Below are 22795 nucleotides of genomic sequence, written 5' to 3' on the forward strand. Positions count from 1 at the left end.
ACCATCAATGAAAGCACAAAGCTGACGCGGAGGTATGTATAATTACAATAAAGTAATTTTGAGTGTTACTGCTGTTAATATTATTTACATGTAATATAAAAGTACATGTGATGAAGATATTTTTTCCACAGCTTTAAGTCTCACGCGCAGTGTATACGTCACCGTCTGAATCCGTTCACTCCTTTCTGATATAGTCCACTCAACTGCCGTACACTATGTAGGGATTAGTGAATGAGTGAACAATTTCATACACAGCTATTGTGTTTTCTGGCTTTTTTGGGTGATTTGTTTTTCACTTCACAAATATTTTACAGTGTGTTGTATATAATCTTACCACAGTTTCTCCAGTTTACAGTGAGGATCCTCCAGTACAGAACAGAGACGCTTCACTCCTGAGTCTCCTAGATTATTCACAGACAGATCCAGTTCTCTCAGGTGTGAGGGGTTTGATCTCAGAACTGGATTCAGAGCAGAACAACCTTCATCTGTGACGTCACAATCTCTCAACCTGTAGAGAACAATGACACACTCTTCACTCTCTCAGATCAGATCAGTTTAGCTGTGAATCCATTAGTAAAGAGAAAGTACAAATCAATGTGTGATGAATCATTGGACTGAGATTTAAAAATGTCAAAACAAAAAAAAAAAAAACATGATCATGATCATGAATCATTTAAAGCCTCATTTCAAAAATAAAATATAAAAATTCTTTATTACACTGTCAGGATTTTTTTTAACCAAATACAGGTGTGTGATCAGCTAGAGACACAAAAAAGAAGGAAAATCTGACCACGCCCACAAGCCACGCCCCCAGAACTCATTTTTTTAAATATATATTTTAGCACATTAAAAGATATACTGTATCTTGTATTGTATAAATACATACTGTCCTGTAAAAAAATAAAAAGCAGCATTTAATAATAATGACAACAATATAATAATATATTATAATAAGTACTATAATATATTATAGTGTAGTATTATAAATATTATTATTATTATTAAAGTACTTGCAAAAAGTTTGGAAACATTAAAATTATTAATGGATGTAAATGAAATAACTATCTTCTGTTCATCAAAGCTGGATTTATTTGATCAAAATAAAGTAAAAAAAAAAAGAAAGAAATATTGTGAAATATTATTACAAATACAAAAAAGTTTTCAATTTTAATATAAAATGTAATGTTATTCCTGTGATGCAAAGCAGAATTTTCTTCATCATTCCAGTTTTCAGTGTCACATGATTTTTTTTTTAGAAATCATTACAATTTATTTTACTCTCAAGAAACATTTCTGATTATTATCAGTGTTGAAAACAATTTTGCTGCTTCATATTTTGTGTGGAAATGATGATGCACTTTATTTTTCAAGGATTTTTTGATAAATATAAAGTTTAATGAACAGCATTTATTTGCATTTATTAAATATATTAATTAAATTGATTAATGCATTTATTAAATAGAAATCATTTTAAATGTCTTCACTCACTTTTTGTCACTTTCATGCATGATGAATAAAATTATTAATTTCTCTCTTTTTTAAATCTTATACAAAGTATGAAGAGTATAAAGAGTTTTTAATTTTTTTGCAAAAATGTGCGTGAGATGTGATTTTAGTTTTGTTCTTTTTTTGTTTATTTAAGTGTTTTTAAAGGTTGTGTGAATTTGTTTAGTTATTTATTTGGTTTTTTGATTGATATTTTGAACTCATTTAAAGGAACACTCCGACTTTTTGGGACTTTAGCTTACCCAGAGTTAGATAAGTCCATACATACCTTTTTCATTTCTGTGCGTTCTGTAAGTGTTATTTGACGCACCCACCGCTAGCCTAGCTTAGCACAAAGACTGGATGTAAATGGATAATGGTAGCATAGTAATCCCAATAAGTGACAAAATAATGCAAACATTTTCCTATTTACATGTTGTGATCTGCATAGTCACAGCGTGTACAAATAACAAGGCTATATGAGACAGAGACCATTTTTAATCGTATAAATACTGGGAACTATATTCTCACTAGGCGTAGGAGCACAGCTAACGTTACTTGGGCGGAGTGGCTACTTGGGCGATGAGTGATCTAGCGCAGCACCCGAGACGCGCTGTGGTGAGGAGCAGAGAGTTCGCTCAGAGTTGGAGTAATAGAGTCAGCAATTACTAGATAGTAAATTTATAGTGTACAATCATGGGTGTTCGCTGTATTCACGTAATAGTGTCACTACTAAGGTTATATTACATTAGCATGGCACTGTTACAGTATGGCTAATGTTAGTCATCTCAAAACATAACGGAAACACTTACCGCAGCAACAGGTGATCCAATTTGTCCTGTCTTTATTATCGATGGGATGGCTGTATCCTTTTAGCACACGTTTCATGGTCCGTGTGGCAACTTGCATTTTTTCAAAATAGTCGTCTAAAGTAAAATGTTCAGAGCAAACGAAACTACTTCGTGATGGTGTTTACAGGTGTGTTTGGAACTATTCCAGAGCAAGTAGCCCATCGATTCATCAGGTCAGCATTTTTGGTTGGAATTCTATGAAACATCATAGTATTACCTGGTCCTCCCCTGTTTATTTGTCGCAGCTCTTTACAATACAGCGAACACCCATGATTGTACACTATAAATTTACTATCTAGTAATTGCTGACTCTATTACACCAACTCTGAGCGAACTCTCTGCTCCTCACCACAGCGCGTCTCGGGTGCTGCGCTAATCACTCCGCCCAAGTAACGTTAGCTGTGCTCCTACGCCTAGTGAGAATATAGTTCCCAGTATTTATACGATTAAAAATGGTCTCTGTCTCATATAGCCTTGTTAATTGTGCACGCGTGGACTATACAGATCACAACATGTAACATAGGAAAATGTTTGCATTGTTTTGTCACTTATTGGGATTACTACTGCTACCATTATCCATTTACATCCAGTCTTTGTGCTACGCTAGGCTAGTGGTGGGTGCGTCAAATAACACTTACAGAATGCACAGAAATGAAAAAGGTATGTATGGACTTATCTAACTCTGGGGGATACTGTGAATAAGCTAAAGTCCCAAAAAGTCGGAGTGTTCCTTTAAAATTCTAAACAATAACAAAAACCTTCTTTGTTTATCTTTTGATTATTTATAAACTTTTATTAAAGAAATGTGTAAAATGTTGCTCATCAGAATCATGGGTTCGATCGAGAAATGTAGGCCTGTGTGTTAAATACAGTGCAGTTTTCTCTGGATAAAAGTAGCCTAAATGTAAGAGCCCTTGAGCAGATCTGATAAGACCAAATGAATGAATAGTAATACTACTAATAATAATAATAATGATGATAACCAAAAAAAAAAAAAAAATTGAATGTGTTATTTTCTTTTCTTTAAGTAGGCTAAGTGTGCATTAAATGATTCAAAGGTCATCAGAATTAAAAGTTAAATCTGTCACTGCAGCTTTTTGAAGTGCAAATTTTGTTCGGAAGGATGAAATAATAGTAGGCTACATTTTCGTCAGTTATTTTATCGGTTATTAAATCAGATACAGAGAAGCACAGTAAAATTACATTTATTTGAATGCATTTGTGAGAGCGTGTAAATTACGAGTAAATTAGTCCTGTCTGTCTGTGCAGCGTCTCTCTACTAATAGTGAAGCTGTGGATTTTGATTACTTCAAAACACAAAGAAATTTTCGCTATAACTTTTCTGTGTCTAAGCATTTTTATTGACAAATCACAGTTGACAATATTGTTTGTTTGTGTGTGTGAGTGATGCGTTATGTGTCTGTACGTGTGTGTGTGCAGCACAATCCTTGTAGGCAGAATTAGTTTAGAACGGCTATAGTTACAGCATTAATTGTGCTAGTGATTGAGCGGTAATGGAGCACTCTGAGAGCGAGCGAAAACCAGAATTCTCTGTCTTTTAAAAAAATCCCCACTTCAGTCAAAATCACGCTGTTCTGCTCTCAATGCACTTCGATCCCATACGCTGCTTTGGGGTGGAAAAGCTAATCTTTAGGGTGCCTCCCTTGTGGACACGCCACTGTGTTGATTCAACAGAACATCTGATCTACGTGAGGACACCACATATAGTTTTAATTAAATACATGTTAGTCATTTTATTTCCATGTTTTGAATATTTTCTTATGTTTTCTTTAATATAAACACCTCTCTGAGCTAATATACAATGGAATAAATGAGAAGAAATGCAGATTTGTACTCGGGTCGGTCGCCTCAAAAGACCACTGTCCTTACTCTTCCACTTTTAAGCGAGTTTGAAGGAGAGATGCTGTTTACATCTTTATTATTTCTGCTTTAACGTTTCTTTCTTAGATTATTTATATGAAAATATATTATGAAGGCAATAACTCAGTTTAATATTTTACTAATTTACTGAGGTGGCATCGCTGTTAACTTACAAAAATGATGATAATTTGGTGGATAATTTAAAAATGTTCGTTAATCACAGTAGGTAGCGTATTCATTCTGATTATCATTAATGGTCGCCTGAGGATGGTCTACGAACATCTTATCTGAGCTCAAAACGCTGCTCGGGAGAGTTTCAGGATAATAAAAATAATAAATACATAAAATTATGAACATGTGTTAATGTGTGTTTATTTTTGTTCTCAGTGTTTTAATAGTATGATTATGAACATAAAAGCATTACAAAACAAATTAATAATATACCATAAATGAAACCACAAAGCTGACGCGGAGGTAATTACAATAAAGTAATTTTGAGTGTTATTGCTGTTAATATTATTTACATGTAATATAAAAGTACATGTGACAAAGATGTTTTTTCAACAGCTTTACGTCTCATGCGCAGTGTATACGTCACCGTCCGAATCCATTCACTCCTTTCTGAGATAGTCCACTCAATTGCCGTACACTATGTAGGGCTTAATGAATGAGTGAAAGAGTGAGTGATTTCAGACACAGCTATTGTGTTTTCTGGCTTTTTGGGTGATTTGTTTTTAATCTTACCACAGTTTCTCCAGTTTACAGTGAGGAACCTTCAGTCCAGCACAGAGATCCTTCACTCCTGAATCTCCTAGTTTATTCCCAGTCAGACCCAGTTCTCTCAGGTGTGAGGGATTTGATCTCAGAGCTGAAGCCAGAGCAGCACAACCTTCATCTGTGACACCACACTTCATCAACCTGTAGAGAACAATGACACAGTGTTAATTGTAGTTGGAGTGTCTGTAGTTTGTTATTGACTCTGGTCTCAGAGCAGGAGAGGAGATATAATGACAAGCATTGCCACAAACTGCTGCTGATAGAATGAGATTTCTGCATGTTGATGCTCAATGGTGCTGTTTGAAACTGTCATGTGCTTCAGGACTGAACAGACACACAGAGCTGAATGTGAGATATTGTTTCTTAGTGATATAAGGACAGATCTGTCTGGAGAAACAGTCACTTGCTCCTCTAATTATGACTTACGGTTTTCCTAAAAATGAAGATAACAAATCATTAAAATCCCACATCATTGTGTCATGTGTGCAGCTTATAAACTGAACAGAAATCACTAAATCACACATTAGTATCTGAACATTTTGGTTAAATCTTTATGACATCTGTGAGAACACAATGAGCTCATGGAATTTCAGAAAAAGTGGAAAATAAGAGGAAAATAAACTCTTACACAGAGATGGACAGCTGAAGGAGTATTAATCAAACTAGCAGAAGCAACTGAAGCTCCAGTAAATGTCTGGTTGCCAAAAACAGGAGCAGCAGCTCATGTGATGTGATGAAGATGAATGAAATGAACTCAATCTTCAGTCATTTGTGCTGCGATTTAGTGTGTCTAGTCAGAATTTACATTAAAGGTCACATCTTACTGAAGACAAACACATGAGACTATCAGAAAGATGATCTTACCACAGTTTCTCCAGTTTACAGTGAGGATCCTCCAGTCCAGCACAGAGACGCTTTACTCCTGAATCTCCTAGTTTATTCCCAGGCAGATCCAGTTCTCTCAGGTGTGAGAGATTTGATCTCAGAGCTGAAGCCAGAGCAGAACAACCTTCATCTGTGACGCCACAATCTCTCAACCTGTAGAGAACAATGACACACTCTTCACTCTCTCAGATCAGATCAGTTTAGCTGTGAATCCATTAGTAAAGAGAAAGTACAAATCAATGTGTGATGCATCACTGGACTGAGATTTAAAATGTCGAAGAGGAAAAAAAAAAAAAAAAAAAAAACCTGATCATAAATAATTTAAAGCCTCATTCAAAAAGAAAAAAAAAAATCTATTACACTGTCAGGATTTTTAACCAAATTGTCTTATGTAGACATTCATTCAAATCTGTTAAATCACACTATTCATTACACAACTGAGCTTTATTGTGCTATTTTGATGTGTATTAATATGTATGGAGTAATGGTGTGTGTGTGTGTGTGTGTGTGTGTGTGTGTGTGTGTGTGTGTGTGTGTGTGTGTTTCTCCATCACTCAAGGATATAAAAACCTGAGATCACCTACACTGTGAGATATTATTCATACTTAGTGTAAATTGTAGCAGATAGTACTTACACCTCAATGTATTGCAGTGCTTTACAAAACAGTACGTAATAACATATTCTTTATATGATTCTATTGATTATTAACAGATGCTGCCTTCTAGTGTCCTTCCTTGTGTCTATTCCTAAAGCCCCCCCTACACCTGCTCCTAATCACACTGAAGCTGCTGATCAGTAAAGCTGTTCTTGAAGCTGCAGGAAGAGACTCACGCTTCTGAGTTTGGGAACAATATGAGCTGCATGTGATTGATTCACCAGAACATCTGATCAACGTGAGGACACCACATATCATTTTAATTTTATTCATGTTAGACATTTTATTTCCATGTTTTGAATACTTTATTTTTCAAACTACACATCACTGTGCGCAGGCTGTGTGAAGAAACCCGTTGCTACTCGAACCTGTACAATCCGTTGATAAAACAAAATAAAGGCAGCCAGATGTGCAATAACTCTGGGCAGTTGTTTGTTCACATGTTTGTTTACTATTCAAGACGATCTACTGCGCATGTATGGAACACATTCGGAAGTATAAATACAAGTAGTCCGCATCTGCGCTGTCTGTGTACGCGTCCGGATTGCTCACACAGAAAGTATAACACAGGCTTTACACTCCAACAGTCTTTTGGAAACAGGGTTTTTTAACCACACAAACAGCACTTCAGCTCGATTGAACAAAGTGTCCATAGAATGCAGTTCCTTACAGGAGTGTGAATAAATGAATCTGCTCCCGCCCTGATTGTAAAGCAAAACATGATTAGCTACAGCGAGAACGTGCTACGATTGGTCAGCGAAGTGTGGCTGTTTTTTTTTCTTTTTTTTCTTTTTTTAAGCAAAAACTAACTTTTGATACATTTTTCAGAAAACAAGATTTAAAATCTTAAATAATTTTTCTTCTCAAGTAAATTGATCTTGATTCAGGAATGTTTAGATATTTGTTCTAGAAAACAAGACAAAAATACTAAGAAAATAATTTTTTGCAGTGAAGTAAATTGAGCACTTATGAAGTTCTGTGTGTTTGTTATTCAGAACAAATTCAAGCAGCAGAGTAAATCTCAAGACTGTGTGCATGTGCTTATGTTTTACTGTACGCTACACAGCACTGCATCAAAGTTAGACCGTATTTCACTGTATTCTTGCCATAAATCAAGAAAAGCTGGTTTACTTCACATCGGAGCATTAAAAGTGGTCGCCTGTTCAGTGCATGGATTTATATGCTGAATGAATCAAGGTGAAACATCAATGTGTGTTTCAGAACTGCAGAATTCACACAAATCTCTGCATTAATCCAAGAAATTAACAGATAAATGAGTAAATGAGAAGAACGAGCAGGTTTGTTGTGGATCTGAACCCGTGTCTCTGACATTTGTTGAGCCAGCGCTCGAGCACTAGACTACTGATGAACTTTTCCTGAAACACACAGAAGAATCTTTTCCAGCAGTGTGTTCACGAGAGAGAAGCTCTTCATTCCTCTCCTTCACAATCATAAAGATCATCATGGTGGTGTCCTGCACATCATTGTTTTGAGCTGACTGTGAGATCTGGATGCTCTAGAGCTGGATTTGTGTTTATTATAGTCTTCAGATCCTGATCTGATATATAGACCTAGTTTTATTTCTGTGTTTGGACACTTATGTTGTGAATCAGGGCTTGTTCTGTAGTCATTCACAGAAATGCGTCACATCTGAGTTTGCAAAAGTCGTTTTCACAAAAGGCTGACATGTAAATGGATATTTAACACAGATCTCATTAAATGACAAACTCTCAGCTTGTTTTGTGTGAATAATTGTACATGTGTGTCCTGCTGAAATGTAAGTTTTAATCTTTTATTTGTGACATTAATGTGGTCACAATGCTGACAGAGTAAATATGTGTTAGAAAACTAGACCTATATCACTCATAATATTCCCATTCACAGGAATACACCTTTTCTATGGTTTGATTTATTTTATGGCATAATGCAGACTTCTTTAAATGTATAATAATCTAAAATAATGTCTAGTGTTGTACAGTAAAGGGTAAGCACACTTCAAGCACAAGTGCAAATGTCTGAACGTCAGCTTTACTGATCAATGTGTGGAGCGTCTCTTTGCTGCAGCTGCTGCTGATTTAATGAACGAGTTTTATCATGTGACGGGGTTGTTTTTACCCGCGGCGCTAACAGACACTTTACTCTATTATCTACTGTATTAAAAACACCTGTCGTGACTCCTTTAAGATTCTGGCCTGTTATTCAGCAGAAAAGCTCTCATTCAGGAACATTTATTTTGAAGGTGTCAGATTCATTGTTAAATATGATACTTTCGTTCATGATGAAACACTCACAGAGCTTTTCTGCAGTTGATCACAGCTGGTATCAGTCTTCTTCTCCCCTCAGATGATGTGTTGTATTTCTTGGGTTCCAGCTCATCCAGAGGCTCCTCTGACATCTGAAGCATGTAGGAGATTGTTGAGCAGTGAGCAGGAGAGAGATACTTCTCTGAGGGTTTGTCTGATTTCACAAACTCCTGAATCTCTCTGAACAGAGTCTGATCTTTCACTTCCAGCAGACAGAGGAACAGACTGATGGATTCACCAGCTGAGAGACGATTATGATTATATGTATCTTTGATCATCTCTTTAATGTACTGTGTGGTTTCTCTGATGCTCTCTGAGCTGTTCTCTGTGTGTGTCAGTAGATCCTGTAAGAGTCTCTGATTGGACTCCAGTGAGACGCCCAGCAGGAACCGCAGGAACAGATCCAGACGTCCATTCTTACTCTCAAGAGCTTTATCTACTGCTGATCTTAGTAGATCATACAAAGATAATTTATCAGACCTGTATAATCTGAATTCATGCAGTGAAGATCTGAGTTCATGCAGTGGCTCCTTGTTCTTTGTTAAATAGCAGTAAAGCAGATAGAAAGCAGCGAGAAACTCCTGAACGCTCAGATGAATGAAGCTGTAGACTTTCCTCTGATGAATCACAGATTCCTGCTTAAAGATCTCAGTGCAAATCCCAGAATACACTGAGGCATCAGTGACGTCAATGCCGCTCTCAATCAGGTCCTCCTCATAGAACATCACATTGCCCTTCATCAGCTGTTTGAAAGCCACTTCAGCAAGTTTCACAATCACTTCTCTGTTGGACTGCAAGAGTTTCTCTGGATCTTTCTCTTCATACTTCTGCTTCCTCATGTTGATCTGAATCAGCAGGAAGTGGATGTACATTTCAGTCAGAGTTTGAGGGATTTCTGCTCTCAGATCTTCTTCCATGAGCTTCTGAAGCACAGTGGATGAGATCCAGCAGAAGACGGGGATGTGGCACATGATGTGGAGGCTTCTTGCTCTTCTGATGTGTGAGATGATTCTGCTGGCTTGATGCTGATCACTTATTCTCTTCCTGAAATATTCCTCTTTCTGAGGCTCAGTGAAACCCTGAATTTCTGTCAGACGGTGGATGTATTTGGAGGGGATCTGATTGGCTGCTGCTGGTCTGGAGGTGATCCAGATGAGAGCAGAGGGAAGCAGCTCTCCTTTCATGAGCTTTGACATCAACACAGCCACTGATGAAGTCTCAGTCACATCACAAAATTTCTGAGCGTCTGAAAAACATCAGTGTGATTCTGCTTTCATCCAGACCATCAAGATGAACACAACTTTACACTCCTCATAAATCTGTGAGTCCAGATCTTGAAATTCAGGATGAAAGTCCAGCAGAAGTCTGTGAAGACTGTACTGATGATCTCGGATCAAGTTCAGCTCTCGAAATGGAAGCACAAACATGAAATCTACATCCTGATTGGCTTTTCCCTCGGCCCAGTCCAGAATGAACTTCTGCACAGAGACGGTTTTTTTTCCGATTCCAGCGATGCCTTTAGTAAGAAAACAGTCTTGATCTGGCTCTTTCTCCTCAGATCCTGCTTCAGCTGAGGCTTTAAATATGTCATTGCAGTAGATGGGAGTGTCTTGTGAGGTAATTGTTCTGGCTGTTTTCTCCATCTGTAAAACCTCATGTTCTTCATTCACTCCTTCTCTCTCTCCCTCTATGATGTAGAGCTGTGTGTAGATGCTGTTCAGGAGGCTCTCGTTCTCCTGGAGTTTCAGTCCCTCACATAATCTCTCATACTTGTTCTTCATGCTGGTTTTGTGCTGCTCTTTGACTCTCTGTAGTTCATCATTCACTGCTTGATCATGTTTATTCAGAGATGCTGTAACGCTCGTGTTGTTCAGACAGAAGACAGAGGAGACTCCTCCAGAGATGCTTCGCTCTCCATCTGCTCTGCTGAAATATCACAAGAACAACTGATTAAAAATATCTCAAAATAAAGGATGTGTAAATTAACATCTAAACCGATAGAGATTTCAGTCTTGTGTTTTCAGTATAATTTCAGTTTGTTGATCTGTTTAACTCTGTGTAAATAAAATCATAACTCATCTCTCTGTCAGGACTCGACAGTGCGAGCATTTTACTCTCATCTGCAGCAAACACTAGATGTGTGTGAACAGTGAAGTGTGTTCAGGAGCACAAGAGCCAATAAAACAAGCTCCTCACAGAGTCTTCAACACCTTCAATCATCACCACACGATTATCCTCACCTGGGGTCAGAGGTCACTGCTTCACCACTGAGGTTAGGAGGATTACCCATGGATCCATCACTCTTCAGAGACACACAGCTGTGATCAGGAGATGAAGATCTCTGACTGCAGATCCTGAGAAAACACACAGAGATATCACACTCTTTTGCTGTAAACAGTGATGATGACAGAAAGTGAGAATCTGCAGCATCAGTCAGATGTGACGCCAAAACACATTTACAACATGATCATCTGATCCGGACGCCTTCTCCACATGTGTGAATGGTTTGCCAGCAGAAGACAGTTTGTCTTCCACTAATAAACAAACTCTTAGCAATGCTGTGAGGTTTTCTGACCCGCACTCTCGGTCATACAGGGGTCAAGCATCCAAACAAATAGTTCAAATTACATTTATCTTGAGGAATAACCCAGTGTCTATCAACGAAAGAAAAGCTCAAGGCTTTCAGATCTCTACATAGGCATATAACATAGTATTTTACAGTCACGTCCAGCACACTGAATACTGATATTTGTCTATTACAATCTGAAGTACTGCCTAATGACAAGAATACTAACCGCAGCTCTACAAGACTATTATAAAGCAGCCAAACAACTCTATACTGAATCTGAGCTGCACTTCTGGGTAAGTGTGTTATTAACTGTTCTTCATGATAAAAACACTAGAACTACTGCTACTACTGTCTAGTCTATGAACATGTTTCAGTTTTAAATATCACTATATGCCATAACTGTAGGGCTAATACACTATTTACTACTGTCTAGTCTATGTGAATGTTTTGTAGATCTATTGTTTACATCAAATTCATGCTTTATTCATCAGTGCAGTCTGTCTCTTTAATGCTTGAAATCATAAACGTGTTTCACTTCAAAGTGTGTCTTCGATGACGGTATTCTGTAAAAATTAAAATCATGTTTTTTGAATTCTGATTCTGATACAAAGGCACAAAACATTTGTTCATTATTTTGTGTTTTTTTCCTCCACTTGTTTCAGTTTTTCTGCCTCAATAATGTGCTAATAATTAATAAGATATCTCACATAAGACATGTTTACATATTATAATCGAGGGGAGATAATTATTAGTTTTATAAATGTGATCTTTTTTAAGTTTTTATATCCTCTAGTCTCTCTGTGTTGTGTTTTTTTATGTGTGTTATACAGCTGTATATTTCTGTTTAGTGATAGTTGTTCATGAGTCTCTTGTTTGTCCTGAACAGTTAAACTGTCTGCTGTTCTTCAGAAAAATCCTTCAGCTCCCACTAATTCTTTGGTTTTCCAGCATTTCTGTGTATTTGAACCCTTTCCAGCAGTGACTGTATGATTTTGAGATCCATCCTCTTTTACACACTGAAGTTTTAATCTTCTGCATCAGTAGGAGGTTGTTGTTGTGTTCTGTAATAGTTGTGTTTGAGTCCCTCAGTTGTCTTCAGTGTGAAAAGGCTCTCCCTCCACTCACCATCATAGACAGCACTGTAACAACAGTGGAGTCATTCAGGTTCCTGACACACCACTCTCTCTCAGCACCTGAAGTGAGACGCTCACATCGACTCCATCGTGATAAAGGCTCAGCAGAGGCTGTACTTCCTTCGTCAAACGTCAAACACCATCTCCAGCTTAAACAACTAACACATGAATCATTACCTGTGTTCTGTAATTCATTCTCCATCTCTAATTACTGCCTCTTTCTCAAATACTATGTAAATACTAATGCAGATCTCTTTATTTATACAGCTGTATATAGAGTAAATAATGCACAAATCTGTACATAAATCTTCTGTTCCAGATTCATACACATTATTATTATTATTTATTGTTAAGTTGTACTATTTAAATGTTTCTGCTCTCATGTCAGATACTATGTATGTATGTATGTATGTATGTATGTACCAAGATTCCTTGTGTGTCTGCACACACTTGATAAAGCAGATTCTGATTTTCTCTTGTGGACTATATGCACATCTTTTATATGTGAAATATTCTATTCAGATCAGTACTTAAATAAATAAATAAAAATAACATGTATTTTGCATTATCCCTCATATTAGTAAAATAATTAACATTTTGACCAGATTTTGAAAAGGGTGGTTTTTGTAAACTTTTGACCTCAACTGTAACTTTGATAGAAAGGTATGTAATGGATTACAATCAACCAAAAATTCAGAACCAACTGGGTTTTAGTTTATGACACCCCTGCCGAGATGAAAAAAACCACAAAACAAAGATGAAAAGAAAAAAAAAACAAAAAAACACAATTTAGAACCTGCACAAAATGGGTTTTCCCACTACAAAAACCAATCACCAACCATCCCAAACTGTTTTAATTTTGATTTGTGGGGTGAGGGTGGTGTGTGGTTGTTTAAGGCTTCTTTGGTACATAATCTCATCCCAAGGACAATTTACTGGGGTTTTAAACAAGCCACCAATAAGAAAATGTTGCACCCAAGATATACCATGTAATAGGACCAACAGGGGGTCCATTTAACATTTTATCCCTTTTAAAACACCACTACACAAATGCCCTATGTATAATCCAGTTAAAACACCATAACAAAATTTGATGTTGAATGTGTCCTAAAAAGTTTGTTGGTTTTTTTTTAAGTCATGGACTACATTTGACACAACTAAAATCATCACTCCAACTGTAGTTTGGGTTGATAAATTTACCAAGGCAAATGCCCTAAACTTGTGTTTCAAGTCTGTTGGGTGTGTGTCAACAGGATCCCCGCATTAGCCAAGTAGAGGAAAAAAACTTAATGGGTCCACCCAAAATGTTACGCGGAATAACGCGGGCGTGGTGGGTAAGCGCGTCCCCCCCTGCACGAAGTCCTGAGTAAGTTTTGCGTGTCCCGAATTTCTTTTCAATTAATTTTAAACTTGGTAGTCTCCATGTATGAAGAATTACCCACCGTTTGGGGGTAAAATTCTGGTCCCACCGCTCTTTAACTTTATTTTGCTTATCCAGCCGGGACTTGGGTTTGTGGGCATAGGAGAAGTAGTAATTGTGTTCCCCTGCCCCCACCGGTACACAAAAATTAATCAAAAAGCTTTTAAAATCCCTTGGTTGTCTGAATATTTTTTGGGTTTTGAACTGTATGTTTTAAATATCCGATTTAAAGAATAAAAATAGTGGGAAGGAAATTTTCCTCAAATGTAAAGAAAAATATAAGACCTTTTATATACTCATAATAATAAGAAAATGACATGCTTTATAAAAAAAATTTATATAAAACTTTTGCCATTATCTCCCTTACTGTATGTACAGTATATAATAATTATTTAAAAATGTTTTTTACAATTACTGTAAATCACCAAGAGGGTTTTCCATGTTCAAAGGTTGTAGTAAGTTTGTTTTCGAGACTGACTTACTACAGGTGAATGTTTGTAATATCTCCCTTACTGTATGTACATTATATATGTAATTCTTTAAAAACAATTACTTTAAGTCACCAAAGGGTTTTTTCATTTCAGGTTGTGAGTACACTTTTATTTACAAGACTGACTTGCTACAGGTGAGATTTGTCATTATATCCCGCTGCAATAAGCTTATTACATATCATAACTAAAAAAACAACTACTGTAAATCACCAAAAATTGCTTTTTTCCTGTTCCCCAAAGGTTGGCAGTAAGTTTGTTTTTTCAAGACTGACTTACTACCAGGTAAGTAGGAATTGCCATTATCTCCCCTTACTGTACATACATAGTACACACTCATTCTTAAAAAAAACAATTACTGTAAATCACCAAAATTGTTTTTTTCCCAAGTTCCAAAGGTTGTAGCATAGTTTGTAGTTACAAGACTTACTTTACTTCAGCAGGTGAAATTTTTGCCATTATCTCCCTTTACTGTACGTACAGTACACACCATTCTTAAAAAAACAATTACTGTAACACCAAAAGGGTTTTTTCATGTTCCAAAGGTTGTAGTAGTTTGTTTTTTCAAGACTGACTTACTACAGGTGAATTTTGTTCTCCTTTACTGTGGCGTACAGTATCAATTACCCTTTTTCACTGTAAGTTTGCAAGTACTTACTACAATTTTTTTGTCAATATTAAATGCAACAGCACATACTTCTTTTTTAAAAAAATACTGTAAATTACCAAAGGGTTTTTTCATGTTACAAAGGTTGTAGTACACTTTGTAGTTACAGGACTGACTTGCTACAGGTGAGATTTTGCCATTATCACACTTTACTCTATATACTGTATACTGTCTACTGGTCACTACTGAATATTTTTTTTGGTAAATACATTAGCTACTTAAAGTAGGTATTGGAACTGCTGTTGTTTCTACAACATATTTTCTTAATTGATACATAAAAACAAAAAAACAATTAAAAATTATTTTTTTTATTCAAAAATTAAATCACACATTCTCACCGTTATAACATCCTTTTCAAATCTTAAAGTGCAAAATGACACATACTTTTTTTCACAAAGTTTAAGTTACCTTTCAAATGTCCATAAATAGAATATCGTGTGCCATCTGTTGTCTCACTTCCTTGATACTATTTTCATTTGGATCAATGTTGAAAGCATGTGGAAATTGATGGGAAATTTTCAATCACCTCTCTTGCCATCTACAAAAGAAGTAAATGTTAATGAAAAATGGTTAACTATTGGCGTACCAGGTTAAATATACATTGCAACTTATCTGGGAGAAAGTTTCAAATTGTCTGTCAGACCAAATAAAAAATGTGATATTTCATCATAAAAAATGTTTGTAAGGTATAAATAATGAATAATTTGTATTGACTTCATAAATGCATTTACAAAACAATAAAAATCACCTGTGCAACAAAACAGCCCACAACTTGTTGCATCTTGTTGCACTGTGTGTTTAATGGTGCTTGGTTTCCATTTGATTTTCAAACCAGTCCCTTTTGCTATGTAGATTGAACTTGTCTTGAAAATATTTCTAAAAGGAAAGGAAAAAATTAAAGGAAAAATTAAAAAAGAAATGTGGAAACATGACGTTCCTCTTCAGGAACGATCGTAGCGCTTTGAGGAAATGCCTTTGGCCAGATCAACTCTGAATATCATGTGCAATCTGATCCACTGGAAGGGCGTGACATTTACGGGCGGGGTGACGTAGCGACCAGGAAGCTAGAAAGGCACGTGCCCACGCAGCTGACTTCAGCTTCGCGGTGTAGCAGAAATGACTCAAAACCAGACAAATTAAAAGAGTTCTATCAGGCTGTGGCAGAAAACACGACAAAGCTGAATTCCTCAGTAAGGCAACAGTGAATCATAAAACATTCTAGTGCCACAAGTCCAAAGCAAGATAACCAACCAATCAACTCTTTCACAGAGCAGCTTTCAACATTAACACCACTAGAACAATTATTGACAATTTCAATTTGAAGAAGAGAAATTTGGTGTCAAATTTGTTGTTCGTAATGGAAATGCAGCGCTGGACATCACATGTAAACCCATGAGAGTTAAACACTTCCATTAACTTTCCCCCCACCTTGCCTATACCAGACTGAAATTCCTAAGGGGGGGAGGGGCTTTGAAACCTCTGGTCTTCAACAGAAGTTTGTGTCAAGAGAATGACAAAGAAAGAACTGTCTTTTGTACTATTAGGACAGAAGTGCTCACAAAAAGACTTAATAAATGAATCAGTCCATCGCTTCACTCCATATTCATTAATGTGTAACCCACACATTTGCCTATCATGTTATAATCACTTCTGTGTATGTCTTTTAATAACTAATAAGGATACATAGTATGGATCAGACTCTGCTTGCTTGAAAAAGTCAAAAAAGACTTTAGTCACATTTATCATGTTATAGGAATTATGTCCAAAATTATACCCGCCAAGAGCGTGAAAATTCGGACCACACTTGGTAAGATATTCATAGACAATTTTTGATGGCCCTGTGAAAAGTCCATACAATCAATTTTGCCGAATTTGGTCACATCCTTAACAATTGACGGTATGTCTTTTAATAACTATGGGCCAGCTTAAATACTCAGGATACCATAAACCTGCTTTAGTATGTTAGTAATTGCTTCTGCTTGAAATAGTCCGACAATGCATTTTTAGTCACATGTATGCTTCTGGTTATAGGATTATTCCAAATTATAACCCCGCCAAGAGCGGGAAATCGTACCACATGCTTGTAAATAACATATGAGTTATGATGCCCTGGAGCAAGACAATATCTGATTGGTCAAAGACAACATTTGAGGTGTGGCCAACAGGCCATTTAACTACTCAGGACGGCATAAAATCTTGCTTTCGATGTTAGCCTTGCTTTGGTACTAGTGCATGCATGCTTTATAGTCTTAGCTATGCGTATGCTATTAGTCATGTCTGCTTTTGTAGTTCAGCCTGCTTTGCTATCAGTCATGCCAGCTTTTAGCTTTGCTTCTTAGCTTTAGCTTTTAGCCATGCTGTTTGCCATCACTGTTCTTTGAGCACGGTTCCAGCGTGTTTCAGGCTGAAACGCCTGCTGCTAATTATCCACGATGAGAAGAAACACAACTTAGTCTCATCAAACTTACTTCTTTTCTTTTCCGTTTGAGAGCTTTGTTTTCGTGGTTCGTGAGTCTAATTGAAGGTTTTTTTGTAACGTCGAGTTTTCAACTTCAAACCCGACCCACACAACTCCGTCTTCAGCCCAACGCCCAACCACCAGGGCTTCCACCAAGATGTCACTTCAGCGACTACTGAACTTCCGCCAATCAGCGACATCGGGGACAACAAAGGGGACTCCCTTTTTCACAGGAGGACACAATTAACCTCCAGACTGTGACCTTTACGAAGTGGTGTATCTAATATATCATTTTAAACCCTCATTGAGGAGCTAAATGCGAGGGCTAATTACGTGATGGATGTTTGTTCAGGTCTATGCAATTTAACTAAGTATTGCTGTAAACCTGGGATTCCATATTTCTATTCTCTTAAACTCATCTTTCCCTAACTTTCGATCTTCCTGCAACTTGTGTGAATGTGTGCGTACGTGCGTTTATGTGTTGATTAGTTTTATATGTCTTAGATTTATCTAATAAGCCTATTCATCATTCAAAAGAGAAGTATCTTGTGTTTTGTGCTTACAAGTTAATGGTCTTAAACTGCCGATCTGTTACTGTGCACAAATTGGGGAATTTTTGATAGTGTTTTCACTATACTTCTGATATTAATATCCAGCGCAGATTTGATGTTAACGGCTACGCCAACGTGATACCTTTTGGCCTGCCTGCCTCACATGAGACTCCCTGCAGTAGTGGCTCAAGACAAGGGATTAATTTCCCCCGCTCCGGGGGATCCATTACGAAAACTATCAAGGTCACACTGCGATGCCTAGTTTAGTGCCTTAGACATATGGGAAGAGACCTTGGTTCTTGATCAGGTGGGCCTGGTGCTGGGAGCTCTTTGGTCACTGTGTAACGCTAGCAACAGATTCGTCCCTCATCAGTTTGGGGTACGGTCCATGAGTGGGCCACCCTGCCTGCAGTCTGTAGAGTGGTCGCCATCTGGACATGGCACATCAATTGTCTAGAAATGCTAGCGATGTATCGAGCATTGAGATATTTCCGAAAAAAACCCAGACCTGAGAGGCCTGGGTCATGTGTATTTGCGTCGTGACGCACTGACAACACATCGGTGGTGTCTCTTATATCAATCACCAGGGGGAGGGTCTTCCTTATACAAGCTGGTATACCCGATCCTCCTGTGGTCACCAGGGCAACTCCTCTTGGTTAAGAACAGTATATTTTCCTGGGAGATTGAATGTGGGAGCCAGAGCATGCTGTCGAGACCGGGGGCCGAGGCCCGGGGGAATGGTGCTGGATGCCCGAGGTGGTGGAGCAGCTAGGCAGATATTTGGCAAAGCTTCAGGTGGACCTCTTCCGCGACGCAAGAAGACATCGCAATGTCCCCCTCTGTTCTTCTCTAGTTCACCCAGCTCCACTGGGACTAGATGCCATGACACAGACCTGGCCCGATGGCTTTGTCTGTACACCTTTTCCCCCCTCGTGCAGAGACCACCAGCTTGACCCTGTTAACTGGCCCGTTTTGCTACAGTTCTTGAGTTTCTTGTGCAGTCTCCTCGCTCTCTGCTCTCAGGGTTAACTCACTCCACCTTAAAGGTGTACGTGGCGGCCTATGCTACTTACCATTGTCCCTTTCAGACGGTCAGTCAGTGGGTAGACACACCCTTGTACACGTTCCCTCAGCGGTTCGCTGAGGCCTGAGACCTCTAGTACGGGTCCCGTGTTCCCCCCTGGGACCCTGGGTTGTGGTGCACGAGGGCTCTTTGTACAAGCTCCATCGTTTCATTTTCATTGGAGATTCAATGACATCTCAGATAGACATCTGACCCTTTAGACTGCGCCCTGTTACTGGCTATTACTTCTTACTAAAGAGAGTTGGAGATCTTCAGGCCCTCCTCGGTCGGCCCCTACCCTACTTAGACTTGACCCCTGGTATGGCCAAAGCATTATTATACCCTTGAGCGGGTTATGTTCCTAAAGTTTCCTCTGTTACGCAACAAACCTGTCGTACTGCAGGTCCTTCTGTCCCTCCTCCCTTTTCGGTAGCCAGACCATAGAAGCTAAACTGTATGTGTCAAGGTTCGACCGAGCTGGACGCATATGTCCCCAGAGCTGCCCTGATGGAGAAAATCTGACCAATTGCTTGTTTGCTATGGTCCCAGGCCTCCTAAAAGGGCTGTTTTTGGGTTTTGCCTTCTCTACTCGAAGCTGAAGTCAGCTGTGTCGGCACGTGCCTTTAAAGCTTCCTGTGTCGCTACCACCTCACCCCGCCCGTTGACGTCAAACCCTTCCATTGGACAATTTGCACACCGATATTCAGAAGCGTGAATCTTGCCAGGCATTTTTGTGTTCATTTATCTTACTGTAGAAAACGTCTTTGCTGGCTAGTTTGTTTGTGAGTCCTTGTTCATGTCTCTTTGGAGACATCAGCTGGGTCAACAACAAATATCTTCTCTGACGTGGTCCATGAAGGTTAACTACATGATTCATTTCCCAGGTTGGTCCCTAGTAACAGAAAATTAGAAGGAAAATACTGTGTAATGTATTATTGATTTTTGTAATGTAACCAATCAATCCGAAATGAAACAATTTTTCACCTGTTCTCTACAGTATTATTGTTAGCATTGAAATAACAGTAATAAAACTAAGGAAGGACAAAAATTTTCAACTTTACAACTGTTTTTAACTTTACCACAAACTTCCAGTGATTTGCATTTACAATTACAAATCCCACTGCACCATCATAATTTTCAAAGTTTTTTTCCTGTAAAGCATTTTAAACATTTACAATGAATAAAATAAAGCAGTTATACATTTGCAGATTAACAGGCTGTTCAGAAAACCCTTTTGGTGATTTAAAGTAATTGTTTATACAGTAAGGGAGATATTGGCAAAAATTCACTGTAGTAAGTCAGTCTTGAAAAAAACAAATTGTCACTACAATCTTACTACAACCTTTGGAACATGAAATTGTCATTTACAGTAATTGTTTTTAAATAATTATTATATACTGTACATACAGTAAGGGAGATATTGGCAAAATTTTACCTGTAGTAAGTAAGTCTTGTAACTACAAACGTACTACAACCTTTGGAACAGGAAAAAACAAACATTTTGGTGATTTTACAGTAAGGTGATTTACAGTAATTGTTTTAAATAATGATTATAATACTGTACATACAGTAAGGGAGATAATGGCAAAATTTAACCTGTAGTAAGTCAGTCTTGAAAAAACAAACTTACTACAACCTTTGGAACCATGAAAAACCCCTTTTGGTGATTTACAGTAATTGTTTTTAAATAATTATTATATACTGTACATACAGTAAGGGAGAGTAATGGCAAATTTCACATGAGTCAGTAAGTCTTGGACCTACAAACGTACTACAACCTTTGGAACAGGAAAAAAAAAACAATTTGGTGATTTACGAGTATTTTGTTTTAAGAATAAGAGTGAACTGTAAGAACAGTAAGGGAGATATTGGCAAAAAATTCACCTGTAGTAAGTCAGTCTTGAAAAAAGACAAGCTGACTACAACCTTTGGAACATGGACAAAAAAAAACCATTTGGGGAATTTACAGAGTAATTTTATTTTAAATAATATTATATTACTGTAAAGAATTATTATATGTCAATACAAAGGGAGATAATGTCAAATTTAACCGGTAGTAAGTAAGTCTTGTAAACTAACAAACATACTAAATGTTTTGGTGTATGAAAAAAAAAAACCTTTTGGTGTTTGGAACATGAAAATTAAATTTAATTATTATTATACTGTACATACAGTAAGGGAGATAATGGACAAAATTTTTCACCTGTAGTAAGGCAGTCTTGAACAACAACAGAACTACTACAACCTTTGGAACATGAAAAAAACCCATTTGGGAATGTACAGTAATGTTTTTTAAACTAATTATTATATACTGTACATAACAGTAAGGGAGGATTTTTTTTAATGGCAAAATTTCACCTGGTAGTAAGTAAGTCTGTAAACTACACACATACTACAACCTTCTGGAACATGAAAAAAACCCTTTTGGTGATTTACACTAATTGTTTTTAAATAATATATTTATACTGTACAACAGTAAGGGCGATAAGGCAAAATTTCACTGTAGTACGTAGTCTTGTAACTAAACCATAACTACAATCTTGGAACAGGAAAAAAACAATTTAGTATTTTACAGTAATTGTTTTTTAAGAATAAGAGTGTACTGTAGTACAGTAAGGGACGACCATATTGCCACAAATCACCTGTAGTAAGTCATTCTTGTAACTACAAGTGTACTACATTGAACATGAAATAAAAACATTTTTGTGGATTTACCAGAATGTTTTAAGAATTATTATGACTGTACGTTACAGTGGAGGTGAGAATTGGCAAAAAAATTTACCTGTAGTAGTCAGTCTTGAAAAAAACAACTTACTACACCTTGGAACATGAAAAAAAAACCATTTGGTGGATTACAGTTTAATGTTTTAAATAATTTAATACGGTACATACAGTAAGGGAGATAATGGCCAAAAATTCACCTGTAGTAAGTAAGTCTTGTACCTACAAACCATACTAAACCTTGGAACATTGAAAAAAACCTTTTGGTGATTCATAGTAATTGTTTTTTAAGAATAAGAGTGTAATGTACTTACAGGAACGCGGGTATTGGCAAAAATTCACATGTAGGTAAGTCAGTATTGTAACTAACAAGGTACTAAAACCTTGAAACATTGAAAATAAACATGTTGGTGATTTACAGGTGAATTTTTTAACGCACTTCATTATGTACTGTACGTACAGTGCGGGATTAGTGCAAAATCACCTGTGTAAGTCGTCTGAAAAAAACAAAGTCCTACAACCTTTGGAACATGAAAAAAAAAACATTTGGGATTTACATAATTGTTTTTAATTTACTTATATTAGTACATACAGAAGGGAATAATGGCACAATTTCACTTTAGTAGTTAAGCTTAAACTGCAAAGTACTCCAATTGGATCAGGAAAAAAAAAAAACAAACTTTTGGTGATGTTACAGTCATTGTTTTTAAGAATAAGAGTATTGTCCGTACAGTAGGGCGAATTATTGCACAATTTTCACCTGTAGGAATTTCGAGTCTTGGAATACAAGTGTATACAACCTTTGCAATCAGAGACATAAACCATTTTGGTGATTTAAGATTTTTTTAAGAACTTAGTATGTACTGTACGTACGTGAGGGAGTATTG

At 37.1% G+C, this 22795-nt stretch overlaps 1 protein-coding gene across 1 annotated transcript in view; it reads right to left on the reverse strand.

Annotated features, from left to right (window-relative positions):
• Window positions 1-315: 315 nt before the first annotated feature.
• LOC109047505 (NACHT, LRR and PYD domains-containing protein 12-like) overlaps window positions 316-22795 on the reverse strand; it is an 83659-nt gene continuing 61179 nt past the window's right edge. Inside the window, 7 exon segments of the mRNA XM_042731930.1 lie at window positions 316-508; window positions 4962-5135; window positions 5859-6032; window positions 8827-10070; window positions 10072-10127; window positions 10130-10764; window positions 11079-11192. Coding sequence (XP_042587864.1) covers window positions 331-508; window positions 4962-5135; window positions 5859-6032; window positions 8827-10070; window positions 10072-10127; window positions 10130-10764; window positions 11079-11192 — 2575 coding nt within the window. The 3' untranslated portion in view covers window positions 316-330.

The sequence above is a fragment of the Cyprinus carpio genome, chromosome B9 (assembly GCF_018340385.1).
Source record: "Cyprinus carpio isolate SPL01 chromosome B9, ASM1834038v1, whole genome shotgun sequence".
In the NCBI taxonomy this organism is placed as follows: Eukaryota; Metazoa; Chordata; class Actinopteri; order Cypriniformes; family Cyprinidae; genus Cyprinus; species Cyprinus carpio.